Source organism: Myotis nattereri, assembly GCF_964212035.1.
Source record: "Myotis nattereri genome assembly, chromosome: 1".
Lineage (NCBI taxonomy): Eukaryota > Metazoa > Chordata > Mammalia > Chiroptera > Vespertilionidae > Myotis > Myotis nattereri.
Window position 1 is genome coordinate 33,701,234 of NC_138075.1, and position 17,229 is coordinate 33,718,462.

General features: G+C 44.0%; 1 protein-coding gene across 1 annotated transcript in view; it reads right to left on the reverse strand.

Moving 5' to 3' along the window:
- The window catches only part of PRKCH (protein kinase C eta), a 221,217-nt gene that overhangs the window by 12,996 nt on the left and 190,992 nt on the right, over positions 1-17,229 (reverse strand). Inside the window, exons 11-12 of the mRNA XM_081090391.1 lie at positions 6,114-6,252; positions 5,260-5,448 (exon numbers count right to left, since the gene is read on the reverse strand). Of these exons, the coding sequence (XP_080946517.1) occupies positions 5,260-5,448; positions 6,114-6,252 (328 nt within the window). The remainder of the gene's footprint in view (positions 1-5,259; positions 5,449-6,113; positions 6,253-17,229) is intronic.

Sequence of the window (17,229 nt, forward strand, 5' to 3'; positions counted from 1 at the left end):
GTTTAGCCAATGGGAGGCGTAGCAAAGGTACGGTCAATTTCAATCTTTGTCTATTATTATTAGATAGGATTCTATAAGAGTAGGGGTGGATATTGTTTGCTTTCAGAACACCCACATGTGAGCATTTAACATATATGTTTAAAGGGAAGATGAGAAATGAGAGACAAAAGGCCAAGCAAGGAATAGTCTTAACACTGCATTTTTTTTTGAGCACATACTATGGTTATTTTCAGTTGCAAGGCTCATTGGTTAATAAGTTGAGAAATATTTTCAAGTACAAGTCCTGGGCTGAAAGCTTGTGTGTGAACTCCTTCTCCTGATTCTGTGTTCCACAGGGAGTATTCTCAAAAGCAAGGGCCAACTCTCTACCCATGTCTATATGAAATGTTTGTACATCCATACACAAACAACTCAAAGGTTCCCCATGGGGGGCAGGCGGGAGATGGGGAAGGGCCACAGTAGGAAAGTAATATTTAGTTAGGAGTTTTAATGTTGGGGAAGACATTGGTGCCCATTGGTTCAACCACTTTCTGTGGAATGCTGGACAAGAGCTCCCCTCACCCTGAATTCAGGGGACTCACTGACACTGCTACACCCATACAAAGCCCTGAGGTCTTTGTAACTCCATGGTATGTTATTTACTATAAGTGGTTATCCAGACAATTTCTACAGATATGGAAAATACTTTCCATTTAAAAAGGTAGGAATTCAGAAAGCATTTTCTTTTGAAGGAAAAAAAAAGTAAAATATCCAGCAGACAGCAATTCCAGTAATAGTCCTGACCTTATGTTCCAAAGAAAAGATCAGGAAATCTCAGGAAGCCACATAGGGACGACCTGTCCCTGTGGTACTGGTGAGAGCGGATGTAAAGGGCTGGCTGAGAGATCTTGGACCTTTCCTGCCTCTTGGGTGGGAAAAGGCAGACCCAGCCCAGAAGAAAAAAATTGCACAGGGTCGCAAGGGCAGCAGCTCAGGGCCAAATGCACCAGATGGGGGCTCTCCTCTGTTCTATCTATTAAAAATCCACTTCTTGAGAAGGACTGTTCAAGGATATTACAGAACTAGAGGCCTGTGCACAAAATTTGTGTATTCGGGGGCGGAGGTCCCTCAGCCTGGATGGCGAGAAGGCACAGGCCAGGTTGAGGGACCCCACTGGTGTAGGATCAGGGCTGGGGAGGGATTTGGGAAGTTGGTCAGCCAGGTAGGGACCATGGGAGGACTCCAGGGTGTGTCCAGCCCATCTCACTCAGTCTCAATCGGCTGGACACCAGCAGCAAGCTATTCTACTGGTTGGAGTGTCTGCCCCCTTGTGGTCAGTGAATGTCATAGCGACTGGTCGACCAGTTGACTGTCTGCCCCCCTAGTGGTTAGTGCACATCTTAGCAAGTGGTTGAGCAGCCTTATAGCATTACTATATTACGCTTTGATTGGTTGAATGGCCAGACACTTAGCATATTAGACTTTTATTATATAAGATAAGCATATGAAAACCACTAATTTTTTCTGTAGCGTAAGTATAACCAGGGTGATGTAGACTCCCAGTCCAGGACCTTGAGATTCTTACTGAGAATAAAAAAATGTAGCTGGATCCATCCTTACTTAAATATTTCATAATAAATTCAAAACTAAACTTAAAGATGTAGCTAGATCCATGGCTCACATCATTTTTTCTGTTATATTTGTATTGTTAAACCATCTCACTTCATTCATGAAGGCTGAGTTCACTTTTTCTACATCTACATGTGTGCATGTATATATACATTTATAAATATACATACATAGGGCATGTATGTATATATACACTTTGATTCATATGTTAATTTAAAATTTTTATCATTTATGGATATTTTCAAGCATATGTTAGTTATGTATTCATCGCCCAGCCTTGCACAGCATGTGAACCTAGCAGTCCTGTGGTTGCTGTGCATTGATACAGGCCTGTCAAATGAATAGGGGGATCAATATCTACTTGGCTATTTGGATCCCACATAAGTGCCTTTGGTTTAGATAGAGAGCTCCTGGAAAAACAGAAATCCTCTTCTCTCCAGAACAAAAATCTAACACCGTCTCATGTACAATTCATAATAATCTTGATGATGTTGGCGAATTGTTCAAGGAGAGGATGAAGATAATGACACCTCTCAGCCTGTTGTGAAATTACTACTCATAACTCAACAATACTAGTAACTTACTTCTGTATGGTGCAGGCCCTTTGAAAATGCTTTCATGTGTACCACCTCATTTGAAGTGGGCATTGCAGGTGTTATCACCACCTTACATTACTGGAAAGCATGGCAGGAGTAGAATGAGGTTGAGGTTTCTTGACTCTCAGATTAGTGTGTGCTCTCTCCATTCTACCATCTGGTTCACAACTCTGGGCCTCAGCTACATCTTTCAACCAGGGTTGTGGACCAAATATTTTAAGGATCTGCCATCTCTGAAATTCTGTGTTTCTAATAGTCACCTGGCTCTATGAAGTTATGGGTAGACAAGTTAATTACAATCCAAAACATAGCAAGCATGACCTCCCAATGGGTTTTAGGACTATGCAGGACACCATCCAATGAAGTCAACTTTCAACATGAGAAACTTTGTAAGTCACCAAACTCATAGAACCCTGGAAAGACGCCTGAAATCTGTGTTTTTAAAGAAAACAGTGTGCTCTCCTTGATCTGGAACCGTACAACAAAATGAAAGCTTGTTCAGAGTCCTTAAAAATATCTCAACTTACTCAACTCCTAGCACAGGTACATCAGATCAGCCCGCAGTTATCTGGCCTAGGCCCACTTGTTCCTACCTAGCTAGTGCTACTCAAAAGTTATGCAGGCACCAGTGTCTGTAACTCATGTTGTAAAACCACTGGCCTATTTATCACAAGTAAAACTGTAGACACACTGCAGCTATAGATGTTCATACAACATGAAGTCATTCCTTCCTAACCTTGTCACTGAATGCTCTTCCACTGTCACCCTTAAACACTGATGTGTCCCAGGCCCCATCCTGTCTCCTCTTCCTCTTCATCCTCTCCCCTTGTTAATATCTGCTCCCATCTCACTGCCATGCTTGAGTGATCAGCTCCAGTCCTGTGAGACCAACTGTAAGGTATAGACCACTTTCCACATGTCCCTTCAAAGTTCCCATGTCCTAAACTCATCTTTTGCTGCAAACACCCTGCAGCTAACACTCCAGGTCTTTGAACACGCCTCTGAGGCTTTGCACACATTATTTCCTCAGCCTAGAATACTATTGCCCCACTCCCCACCCCCCATCAACCCTGCTGAACCCTTAATTTTTCCTCAACACCCAGCTTACATACTACTTCTTCGGTCTTGTCCTTATATCACCTTCCCTGTCCTTGCCTCCAGAGACAGTTCTGATCATTCCTCCTTGGCAGCGAGCTAAGTATTTGTTTACATGCTCTCATTCCTACCAGACTGTGAGCAACATAAGAAGCCATGTCTTTTCATCTCTGCATTCCAGCACTAAGCACAGGCCAAGCAAAGAGAAGGCATCGGACAAGTATTTGCTTAATTGAATTAAACCAGGATTCTAGTGTACGAATATATCAGTCTCATCTTCCAGAGTTGCAGACTCATCTCAGGTCAATAGAATAATAATTATTTCTGGTATTATGGCATTATTTAAATGTATAATCTTTATTTTTTTTATTTATTTTTTTAAAAATATATTTTATTGATTTTTTACAGAGAGGAAGGGAGAGAGAAAGAGTTAGAAACATCGATGAGAGAAACATCGATCAGCTGCCTCCTGCACATCTCCTACTGGGGATGTGCCCGCAACCAAGGTACATGCCCTTGACCGGAATCGAACCTGGGACCTTTCAGTCCGCAGGCCGACGCTCTATCCACTGAGCCAAACCGGTTTCGGCATAAATGTATAATCTTTAAATAATGCTGTGACATTATTATCATAAGCACTATATCCTACTTTATTGAAAGTTAAATAGGTAACAAATTCATGATATGTGGATAGTAAGTACACAGCATTCTAGTAGCTTCCTCCAGTGGCTTATGTTTCTGGCAAAATAGGAAAGAATCCCATCAGGGAGTGATTTAGGTGCTAAAAACGTGAGGCTGAAAGGTTAAAAGACACTTATTAATAGGGAGTGGCTAGATGTAGTCTAACTCGGAACCCTGGACTGGGAATCAGGAAAATCTGGATTCTGTATCCCAGGGTTTTGTGTTTTGTTTTGTTTTTAATTGCTAAAGGACAAATGTATGATTCCACTTATACAAGGTACCTGGAATAATAAAATTCATAGAGACCAAAAGCGAAATGCCAGGGGCTGGAGGGAGTTAGTGTTTTTTAAGGGGTATAGAGTTTCAGTTTTGGAAGATGAAAAAAGTTCTGGAAATGGATGGTGGTGATGGTTGCACACCATATGTGTGTACTTAATGCTGCTGAACTGTAGATTTAAAAATTGTTAAGACAGTGAATTTTATTCCAGGACCGCGGTTCCTACAGGAGAAAATGCAGCTGCTCCATGGGCCTCAGACTGAAGCTCCCAGCACCACTGATGCCTTTCAGGAATGAACCAGCTGTTTGAAGATCTGCCTGGTATTCCTCTTGACTCCCCATGCACACAGTAGGTGGTAACACATGATTTTGGAACTCAACTAATGTGCTTATAGAATGGACCAAGTGACATGCGCTTTCTTATTTTCAACATAAAGCCATCAATCCATCTTTCCTCCTCACTTCAAAATAAGGCTTCCAGTACAGTGCCTTAAATACACGCAAAAAAACAAAAAACCTTTTCCAACATGATGTATTGTATTACCTCACTGCACCTGAATCCTGGATTGCAGAAGTATAACACTTCTCACCTCCCAGCACTAAGGGAAAGGGCCCTGGGCCCTGCTCCTTGGACACTGCCGGCAGAAACACAATCGATAGCGCAACACAATGGGAATGGTGGTCCTGGGACCCAGCACCTGGACTGTCCTGACTGAAGGGAGCATCACCTCACCTGCACTAAAGCCACAAGTGCTAGAAAAGCTGGCGATCTGGCAGGCAATGCTACCGACTGCCATCATAGCTGGCTCGGGACGAGCTATTGCTTGAGAGAGGAAAACAGCCAGAGAGGACTCTGGTTCTTTGATTCTACAGATGAAAACACATATCTCAGTTAAAGCTGGTAGCTGACTGATGGGAGGCTTTACGTTTAAAGGGACAGAGAATCCCATCCAGGAAGCTGGTTGCTGGAGGTCGGGAGCTGGCTGAGTAAGCCACACTTACAGATTTCAGGATCCCCGTGGCATCTTCATGGAGCCATGTAGGGTAGACCACCTCGTCGTTCAGTATGGCCTCGAAGAGGTCGTCTTCGTTCTCAGCCTCGAAGGGCGCATGGCCACAGAGCATTTCATAGAGCAGCACGCCCATCGCCCACCAGTCCACGGCGGGCCCGTAGAGCATCTCCTGCAGGATCTGTGCAGAGAGAGGGCAGCGTGAGAAGTGCTCCGCATATCTGATTAACAAATGTGTCCTTCATAACAAGGGAAAAGGAAGGACTAGGAAATATCAAAGTAAAATAACGGAGCTTCCTGTGTTGCCATGCATGTTTCATTCTATCTCCAGAGAGGGTGGCCTGTTTTTTCCCTGTGGTCAACTCAGAGGCCACTTCTCATCCAGGTGATCAAACATGTGTGACCTGCTTAGGCCAAGGCGATGCATGTGCACATACATCCAGAACACAGAGAGTTTGGGAACTACAGCTCTGTGAAAGGAAGGAGGCCGGGCTCACTCACTCGTATGGGAAAAAGTCAAGAGCTTTGCTTTACTTCTGCTAAATGGGGCTGGGATCAAAGCACTGAGTAGAGACAAGGAGAAGATGCATGGCTGTGAGTGGAGCACCTCTGTCCTTATTCAGGGCTAAAGCCTAGAAGCAACTGCAAAGTTTACCCCCAAAAATCTCGGACTGGAATTCTTATTTAGAGGAACTGAGGACATTTTTAGCCACTGTTCAGCCAGTGAGCCTTATAGGAGTCTGGAGGCATCAGCTTTCAATGCCGCCCACAAAGCCGCAGCACACAAAAGCAACCTGTGGCATTTCTCATCAGGCTCCTGTAGAGCCCCGCTACTGAAGCACTCACCTCTGGAGCAATATAGTCGGGCGTGCCGCAGAAGGTTGCCGTGGTGACGCCGTTACAGATCCCCTCCTTGCACATTCCAAAGTCTGCCAGTTTACAGTGACCCTCATGGTCCAACAGCACATTGTCCAGTTTCAGATCCCTGGAAAAAACAAGGACCAGCAGTGGTTGGGCAGCCAGGCCTGAAACCATCCACCTGGAGGAGCTGGCTCAGGGGATGGGTGATGGAGCATGAGCACACACTTACCACAAAAAAAACAGACTTCTTTGGGTTATCTCGATAAAAACATTTAGATCGACTCACAAAATTGGCTTCATGGTCCCTATGAATGGGTAACCACATATAAAATGCAGGCTGCCCTTTAGAAACTGAGGGCAGAATGTGACGTTTCCAGGCTTCCCACTTACCTTGTACCCAAAGGACATCCACCCACTCCAACCCTCCGCTCTGGTATCTCTCTGCCCACTGAGTTCACTCAGTGACCATCCAGGAAGCAAGTGGCCACCGTGTGCCAGAGACTGCGATAGGCATCAAGAGAACAGACGTTCTTTATCCCTAAGGACCTCACTGTGTAATGATGAGACCAATTTTGCTAAACTTTAAGTCCATGAGGAGGCGTCAGGTTGATGTGGCTCACCACTGTGCCTAGCATAGTGCACTCACTAAAAGGAGAGGGAGAGAGAACCAACTAGTATACAATACAAGTGGCACGATGGACGTCTGAGCCAAGTGCTATGAGAGAAATACAAGACGAAACAATTCCTTCTAGTGGGAGGAGAGAGGGACAATGCCACAGCAGACATAGTCTGCCAGACAGGGAAGGGGTATGAGGTCAGCATGGGCGGGTGGATGGGGCAGGGAGGCAGGCACTGAGGTGTGATGTGTGGGGAGGCTCAGGAGCCTTACGTGGCATAGTGAGGCCGGAGAGACACCCAGGGAAGACTGGAGCCATCCAATGCCAGGGATGGAGAGGGAAGTTAGGTCTAGATTACGAAGGCCACACTAAGGAAGATGGAGGCCGCGCTAAGGAATTCTGATATTTAGATATTAAGCAAAAGGGATCTACGGAAGCTCTCTGATTAAAGGAGTAACAGATTCCTAGGTGGACAGAAAAGATTAGTGAGAGACGGCTGAGTCAGTTCAGGGAAGAGATGTTAAGACCTGAACTGGGACAGTGACAAATGGACTGGAAACTGAGGGGTCAGTCAGCAGCATTTTCGTGAAAACACAACCAGTATGGCGATTTGACGACCACTTGGAGATGGAAGGGGAGAGGAAGCAGAATTGAGGATTCCTGTGCTTCTCTCTCAGACGCAGGGGTTAGTGGGGGCATTAATAGCCAGGAAAAGGAAAAGCAGGAGTAAGAACAGGGTTTGCTTGGTTGTACCCCAGGTACACAGGAGCCTCAAGAGGCCCGGTGGACTATGCTGAACCCAGGACAAAGGCACGCTGCACCCTTCCCCAACCTGTAGGAGCAGAATCCACTTCACTTGAGGAAGTGAATTCCCAGCAGCAGAACTGTTTGGTAACGGGCCTCAATGGAGACAGGAACACAGCTGGATACTGATCAATGTCTGCCCATCAAAGGCGCGCTGTCCTGAAACACCCGGCCCAGCAGGGCCTAGCACCATGCGCATTCAGGCGCCAGGCCGGCTGGAACAGCGTCCCGTGCACTGACACAACCGCCAGGCTCACGGGGAGAGGATGAGAGAAGCAGCCTGGCCTATTGGGTGACACCTCTATGCTTTGCTTTTCTAAGGAACAACACACTCAGAGGCAAACCATGCGGCCTTATCTGTGAGGAGGGAGCTGCACAGCCAGGAGAGATGCTGGGTGCCCTCCCTGGAGGCTGGGGGGCTGCCCTGGCCCGGCCTCCGGGGGCTGTGCTGTTGGGGTGGGGGTGTCCCTCACTAGAGCATCTTCGGTAGCCACAGCTGACGGTGATTCTGCTTCCCCTCCGAGGTGGGCACTCAGGGTCCGTTCTCCTCTCCCTGCTCCGGTGGTGGTGTGCTTGGCCCCAGGGACAAGGCTGGTCTCTGTGCAGCCCAGGATCACGTTTCAGCCAGGGGAGGGAGGTGATGACAGACCTGACGGGACTCATTTCCACTGTGACCTGGGAGTCTGACACGCAGGTCTGACAGGGAGAGGTCACTGTAGGACACCCAGAATGAAAATAAAGCCCTGCCTTCCAGGAATGCCTGATAAGGGAGGTGAGAGCAGTCGTTTTCTTGGCACAGGCTAGTGGGAACACAGACCAGAGCTCCTCTCTGCTCCGGGCAGCCGTCTCCCTGGGTGTGAGAGGCGTGAGGAGAAGGTGTGTTGGGTACCTGTGGGTCCACTTCAGAAAAGCAAGCCTTCTCCGCCTCCAAACCAGACCCCGCCCCAGACCGCAAAGCAGCCTCCTGCACCCTTCTGCGAGTAGAATCCTGCTTCCCACACAAGCTTTCCTTCCCCACTGCCCGCCCCTCACCCCTCACCCACAACCCGAGCAAGACTCATTTAAGTGGAATCACAGGAGCACAGGGTGGGGCTGAGGAGGACTGCGGTCATGTGCGCGGGAGCGAGGCCGGCCACTGCCCGGAGCACTGGCCCTCAGGCCTTCAGAAGTGGTTTCAGACGCAAGGCTCTGGCTGTCTGGCTCCTCGAGGACGGAGGGCACATTACAGATGGCTGGATAAGGTTAGTTTGTGGCCCCAGGAGAGGCAAGGCTGTGGGGGATCTGAGCCGGCTTTATCAGCACCCTGGTCTAGCCCAGCCGTCCAGGCATGCGCGGACCTGTGCCCAGAGCATTCTGACTCTCTCACTTTGCCAAACAAGGTTACCGAGTTTCTGAGTTCGCCTGAAGCCCTTATGCCTGCTAAGAGCTCGGGAAGGATATTCCCAGGTAATAGAACCAAGTGCTAACAGAAACCCACAATGGTCTAAAAGCTGACCTGCAGTTGCTCAAGCAAGTGTGTGACTAACAGCCCAGGTAAGAGGCTTGATGGCTATTACTCAGCTGCTGTCATGGGTAGCAGGCATTGTTCCGGGAGAGAAAACTGCTTTGCAATTAGTTTTGTTTGCTGCCCATCACAATACCTTCTGCACAGAGAAGTCTGCACAGCCTCTCTGCTCAAGAGACAGAGCTGAGCAGTACCGGCGATGCAACTCATCCTGGGCACAGGATGCCCAGGGGCACAGAGGCACCACAGTCCTGACTTGTCAGTCTAATTTTAGGCATCCCCAGAACTGTACCAGCCCCGAAGCAAATGCCACTGCTGGTTTCACAGCGGGTGTGATCCAACAGGACAAACCCCTCAAATTAGGATCCCAAGGGGGTTTGATTAAGAACATGATACAATCCCAGGCTTTCAGTTCTACACTCAGTCCTGCTACCTCACACCTCCACTGTGAGGTCTGTCCTGATGTCTCCAGACACTCACCTCTGCCCCGAGAGTGCCCCATTCATGTCTCTAGGTCAGCATACTCTGCAGTACATTTTGCAAGGCTCTGAGCACCCTCTCCCCACTTAGCTGGGGCTGAGCCTATTCCTCCCTAGCTCCAGCTCGGCCTTGCAGTAGGTGCTGGCCAATGAGAGAAACATGCGCATTTCAGGGAGCCGCCCTGGCCAACTCAGAGCCTGTCTTATTTTTAGGGAAAGGGAGGAAATTCTATAAACCTCACTGGGACCTTTGCTCCAAGTATTCAACTTATAGAACGCCATGTGCTTTGTCCCTTAGAGATGGATTCCGGAGGGAAAAGAAGAATCCTGAAACATAAGTTCAAATTACTCACTTTAGGGAAGCTGGGGCCAGGGAAACTGCTTCGAGAGAGGCAATTAGAGCCAGAGGACCCCAGTACTAACCCTGACTTGCATTCAGTTGGAAGAGAAGGGCATTGAGAGTATTCGTCAAACAGGTCCAAAGGTTACAGAGCCAAATATAGCCATGCTCAGCTTCTGCTCTAAGGATAAATCATTATCTTCATTAAAAAAAAAAAAAAAAAGGCAAGGAAAGTCACCCTATGACTCCTAACTTTGGAATATTCAGAGGTCAGTTTTTGGCTTTGGCGTTCCTCAGCCTCCTATGCCAATATCTAACTGGCAGCCAAACTTAAAAGGCCACACTACAAAGATTACAAGTGCACACGGGCACAGGCTCAGATCCCCAGATGCCAAATGCACAGTTCCAGGGTCATTCTTCATGAACTCATTGAGCACTCTGTATTTAATAGCTGCTATGCCTTTTGTTGAGCAAGCACAGAAGGGCAGAGGAGCTATTTTATCCTCCCTGGTTGCCTGAAAGGTTCATTGTTGTCGCTGGGTAATCAGGGTTACTTAAAATGCCCAAATGGTTTCAGAGAGGATTCCCAAGTGGGTGAAGACAAAGGGAATTCAGAACCTGTATTTATTTTGTTTCCACTTCGAGCTACTCTAAGAGTCATAAAACAGAATGACACCAGTCTTACTGCTCATATCAATGACTTCCAGAAGAAATAAACGAAACTAAGTTGAGAGCTGGATCCTTGAACAAGAATGAATCCATGAGGCTATTCAGTAACTATTTTAAATGTATTTTTAAAAGTTTTTTATCATGGAAAAGCTCAAACATACACAAAAGTATAGAACTCCCACAGTGATCATATAGCCTCAGCAGCTATGAATGCATGCTAATCTTGTTTCAGCTGTACATTTAATCCTTTCCTGAGCCATCTTTTTTCAGATTTTGAAGCAATTTCAAGATATAAAATCAACTCATCTGTAAATGTTTTAATATCTGAATCTAAAAGACAATAATGCTTTAATAATAGTATACAGTCAATATACTATTATAAGTATACTAGAAGCCTGGTGCACAAAATTTGTGCATGGGAGAGTGGGCGGGGGGGGTGGGGGGAGCGGGGGCGGGGGTGGTGGCCCTCAGCCCAGCCTGCACCCTCTCGCAGCTGGATATCCCTCTCTCAATCCAGGACTGCTGGCTCCAAACTGCTCGCCTGCCTGCCTGTCTGATCACCCCTAACTGCTCGCCTGCCTGCTTGATCACCCCTAACCACTTGCCTGTCTGCCTGATCTCACCTAACCGCCTCTGCCTCAGCCGCACCACCCCCGCCCCCCCCCCCCTTCATTGACTGTTCGGTCTAATTAGCATATTATGCTTTTATTATTATAGATTGTTTTGGTCTCTTCGCTCATCTGTGCATGTGTATGGATCCAGAGAACCTGAAAAAGTGGGTAATAAGAATAATAGTGTAATCAGTAACTAACAGTGACTACTAACAGTAACTAACAGTAACATACAGTGAATGTTACAAATGCTGAGAGCTTTATCCATATTATTTTATTCTTAAAAAGACCCAAATAAGGGAATGGCTAAATAAATTATGATAAATCTATGATAGAATTTTATAAAAGCTGCTAAAATTTTAGGGAATAAAGTATAGGGAAATGTTTATGATAGAATTCTTATCTTTTGAAAATTATTTCTTTTCTGATTACAGTTATATTTTCATTGCATAAAGTTCAATCATTCCTAAAAATGTTATGAAGAAAACGATGACCAATTCATAGTCTTCTAAACTTTTCTTCTCAATGCTACACTAACATGATATTATGATATAATTTGCTTTTACCATATAACAAATATTTTGGATATATTTCTACACCTTAAAGATTTGCCTCATTCTCTGTAATGATTACATAAAATTCCATTATAAAGAAGTAGTGTAATTTAGGTTGTTCCCAATTTTTTGCAACTTCAAACAATGGATTAGTGAACATTATTTGCACATTGTAGGAACATTTATTTAGGATAAATTTTAAATTGGATATGCTATGTCAAGGGTTTAAGTGTTTAAAATGTAAATATATATTGAACAACTACCCTCTAAAAAGTTTGCACCAATTGACACTCCTCCCAATAGTGTATGAGAGTGTCTATTTGGCTTCCTTATTCAGGTTAGCTGTACTCATCCTTATGTCCTTGCCAATCTGCTAGGGGAAAATACCTATTCACATGTTTTACCCATTTTCAATTATCTTTTTTTATTATTTTTAAGAAGCTCATTACATATTATGTTTTTGAAATTAATATTATGGATAGTAGTAATTTATTATATGGGTTGAGAATATTATTGCCCAGTTTGTTTTTAACGTTTGTTAATAACTTTTATATTTTAATATTCAAATCTATCAATCTTTCCTATATAGCTTCTGGGTTTCATGACTTAGTTGTAGGCTGACATAATTCTAAGTGTAAAAGCAGGATATGAAATTGTATTTTTAACATTCTGTTTATGTTACAACAGGGGGAAAGAGGAGGGAAAAAGAAGAAATGAGAAAAGATAAAAGAAAAATGTTGAAAGCCTATTTCTAGGTAATATGTTTATGAATAATTTTCCCTTTATTGTATTTTCTAAATTTTATAGGAATTATGTAATACTTTGATACCAGGAAAAAATCATTAAAAATATATATTTTAGCTTTAAGTCTTTTCTTTGGTTTCTGTACCATTTAAGGCCGTAATTCCCAAGGAAGATGTTTAGGGGAAATGACTCACTGGTAGGAATGGAAAGGATTTGTTTTGGAACCCAGTGTGCAAAGCCATGTTGATAAAAATCACCTTATATGCTTAGGGAACCCAAACATTCATGGACTCAGAATTCTGAACCTTTGTCACAAGCTCATTTTTTACCATATACATAGTTGTCATGATGGCTCTAATCTTTTCAACAGCCCCATGATGTGTCCCTGTAGTTGTAAGCACAGCAAAGGAAACCATCAACAAAATTAAAAGAAGACCTACTGAAAGGAGAAGATATTTACCAATGATACATCTGATAAGGGATTAAATCCAAAATTTATAAAGAATTCAGACAATTCCACACCAGAAGAACAAATAATTCAATCGAAAAATGGGCAAAGGATCTGAATAGATACTTCTCCAAATAAGACATTCAGATGGCCAAGAGACATATGAAGAGTTGCTCAATATCACTAGTCATCAGAGAAATGCAAATCAAAAAACTATAATGAGATATTACCTCACACGTGTCAGAATGGCTATCATCAATAAACCATTAAACAACAAGTGTTGGTGAGGATGTGCAGAAAAGGAACCCTCATACACTATTGTTGGGAATGCAGTTTGGTGCAGACAGTGTAGAAAACAGCATGGAGGGGCCTCAAAAGTTAAAAATGGAACTGCCTTATGACCTAGTGATTCCACTTCTATGAATATATCCAAAGAAAACTGAAACACTAATTCTAACTCAAAAAAATATATGCACCTATGTTCACTGAAACATTATTTACAATAGCCAAGATCTGAAAGTAACTCAAGTGCTTATCAATAGATGATTGGATAAAAAAGCTATGGCAGATTTATATAATGAAATATTAGTTGGACATAAAAAGAATAAACTCTTACCATTTGTGACAGCATTGATAAACCTAGAGAGTATTATGCTAAATGAAATAAGTCAGACAGAGAGAAACAAATACCATTTGATTTCACTTAGATGTGGAGTCTAAAGAACAAAACAAACACAAAAAATAGAAACAGATTCATAGATACAGACTGACAGTTGACAGAGTGGAGGGGATTTAGGGGACTGGGTGAAAAAAGTAAAGGGATTGAGAAGTACAGATTGGGAGTTACAGAATATTCACAGAGATGTAAAGTACAGCATAGGGAATGCAGTCAATAATACCATAATAACTATGTATGGCCATAGTGAAATATTGGGGGGACCTCTGTAAAGTACATGATTTTCTAACCACTATGCTGTACATCTGAAATTAATACAGAATACTATTGAATGTAGGCTGCAATGAAAAAAGAAAACGAGCGTGAGGTTCCTGCTGAAAGAAACAACATTCCTAATTATTAAATGAGGTTCCCATGCCAATTCTTTTCATAAAGTGACATTTGGTCTGGTGTTTGCTAGGCTGAACTATTGAAACATCTGTTTAAGAACTAATATATGAAACATGAATGTTTATCACTATGAAGTTGCATGCAAAAGAACTCATTTTCTAATGAATGAAGAAATTAAATAAAATAATTTCCAACCCAGAAAGTGTTACCAAGGCTCCTCTGAGGCTCTTTTTCCCCTACCCTTTCATATTTCTTCCCAACATCTACTTGAGATGGAATATGATCATAAAAATGACTCTATGCAGGTCTGGCTATTCACTCTATTGAAAACAGGACCAGGGACTCACAAACCAGTCCCCTCTGGCCAGGTGTTGGTCTCTGTCCAGTCTTGGTGTTTGAGGCACTAGGTGTGCAGGTAGCGTGTTTTCTCCTTCACCACTGTGTACACACAGGACCAACCTAACGTGAGCAAAGGGACTGAGAGATTTCCCCTCGCCTTGTCTTACAGTAGGAAAAAAAATGTCCAAAGAAAACATTCATTGACTCTCTGGACAGATGCAGGGTGCAATGAATATGATTAATGTGCACAGTGTGCAGAACATACATCTCCTTAGGACCATCAAATGAATGAGCCATCAAGCTAACAGTTGAGCCTTCTATATATATTTTTTCATTCCACTCCCCGCAACTCCCGCAGGAGGGCCGAAATTCCCTAGCTGAAGTGGCACAAATTTATTAAGCAGCTCCTTACAGTACTTTTATTTTACGGTTGCCAAGAAAATCTCTCTCGCTGACTCTCCTTGCCAAAATGCTTCCTACGTGATACCTGGCAGCTTTGGGTGTGCATCTGCAACTCAGTGAGAGGAGGCAGGAGGCAGGAGGCAGGATGGAGGGATTCAGACAAAGACACAAGGAGATGACAGACCATGGCAGGTAGGGGCCTCCTGACCATTGGGCCCAGCTGCAACAACACAGAAAGAATGCTGGGGCCAATAAGGCATTCAATTTGATAGTCCAGGGGGGATAAGGTAGCCAACAAGCTAAATCTTGTTTAACTCCTCAGCTCCCCCAGTGCAGAGAGCCAAGTGCAGCTGACCCATGGACAACCACCTGCTGGGCCAGCTTTGCTTCTTGGCTGCAGAAATCCAACAAGGCAATGGCAGTTCTCCTATAGCAAGACCCCGAATAGGATTAGAGAGTCATGGGGATTCTAAGAGCCTGCAAGCTAGGGACAGGATAGGTATGGAGGGGGTCCCTACTGGCTGGATGTGTGCAGGGTATTTGCATGAATATGAAGGAAGAAAAGATATCTAAGGAGGAATATTCAGAACATAGTCCCCTCTTAAGTAAGAAGAGTTGAATGACAATTGGGGCAGCTGTGGGGTGGGGATGGGCAAAGGTAGATGGATCCTATTAGGTTGACGTTGGACATACTGCGCCAATACCAGCAAACAGGTTCTTAGAGTGAAACTATGTTAAATGTTAGAGGGCCCACAGCTCTCTAGGGGTCAACACTAGCCATAGCTGTCACCGTTATTACTGTAAGTAAATGAGTGCTGCAGCTCTTGTCCTCAGAAAGATATACTAGGAAATTGAGAGATCAGTATAAATACACAGACCAACAAGTGAAGGGACAATGAGACATCATACTCTGTCTAGCCATGGCTGGTTCGCTCCCTGGAAGCCCAGGGATCTTCTGACTAGGAGCACCAGACGCTGTCAGCACTTAGGCTGGTTCCCTGAAGACATGCCATTGAGAGGCAATAGTAATGTCTTTGCTTTGCCAGGGTTAGAGCTTCTCTTTGGCTGGGAGAAAACAAAAGTTGTTGCAGCCATTAGCTGTGCAAGCATGTGGTCTTGCATAACATGTGAAAGGGGATGTGGGTACCGCTGGGAAGAGGTGATGAGGAATGCTTTATGACAGGAAGGAGGAGAGTTTACAGCATCAACTTCAGGAAGAGATAGGCAGGCTGCTTTTGGCAAATGGCCAAACAAAAACGTCTGCCAGCATTAGTAATGTCTTATGCAATATTGGAGGGGAAGGGAGAGGAGAGGAGAGGAAGCCTTCTGACTTGATCCAGAATTTTTGGCCATATCAGCAGGTCTCATCTGGTTACAGGCTATCCCCATCAGAGATTAAACCAGAACGATGTAAACAGAAGTCTGAAAAACGCAAGAGGATACTTGTAGTCAGAACCACTCCAAGGCCCGTGGAGTTACACACCTTGCATTTTAGTTCTGGATTATAATGGGTATTGCTTTGTTCCCTAATAGTATTTAGCTGAAAAAAGCTTGCTTTCCCCAAACAGATTACAAGCTCCAACATAGGCCTAGCATATTATGTAGTCATTTCCAGAGTACTGATCAAGGCTGGACATATGACAGCAACAAACATCTGAGTCCCTTTCCATGGAACTCAACTGATTTCCTCCTAATGCAGAGAGCATATCATAGCAAAATGTGCAAATGACATAAAAATTTTCCCTAAGAAATTCCCTTTGGGAGAACTCACTGCTACTTCCTGAGCACCCTCCATTCTGTCCTAGCACTGGGTTTTACAACCAAAAAGCCCAGATTTCCTGACAGCCATTTAGTTGTTCATTTTTAAAATATTTAAGTATTTATTTATTTTTTAAAAAATATGTTGCTATTGAATATTAGAGAGAGAGGAAATGAGAAGGATAGCGGGATAGAAACACTGATGAGAGAGAAACATCATTTATTGGCTGCCTCCTGAACACCCACCACCAGGGATCAAGCCTGCAACCCAGGCCCAGATCGGGAATCGAACTGGTGACCTCTTGGTTCATGGGTCAATGCTCAACCACTGAGCCTCAACCACCGAGCCACACCTGTGGGGCACTAAAATATTTAAGTATTTAGATGTGGAGATATTGTCTAAAGACTTTCCAACTTTATGTAGTCATACTCTTCTTAATAAAGGCAATTTATTAAACAAATAAGAGTTATCATAACTTTCTAAAATCTTTAAAAGTTAACAGAATTCACAAATCGGGGGTGAGGGGATTATTTATTTATTTTTTTTAGCTTATGTGTCTTATTTTTAGTTTAGGAAGTATCAGCAAACTTGAAAGCAAAAGTAGCTGATGAACAAGCACATCTATTGAGAAGAGACTGTCGTTCTTTTTGCATCAAATGCTACAGAAATCTTATTATTTCTTCATCAACAAAAAACTGATAGAACTGCATGGCCAAGTGCTTAAGATTTTTAGAAGAATCAGCCCGGTCAGCATGGCTCAGTGTT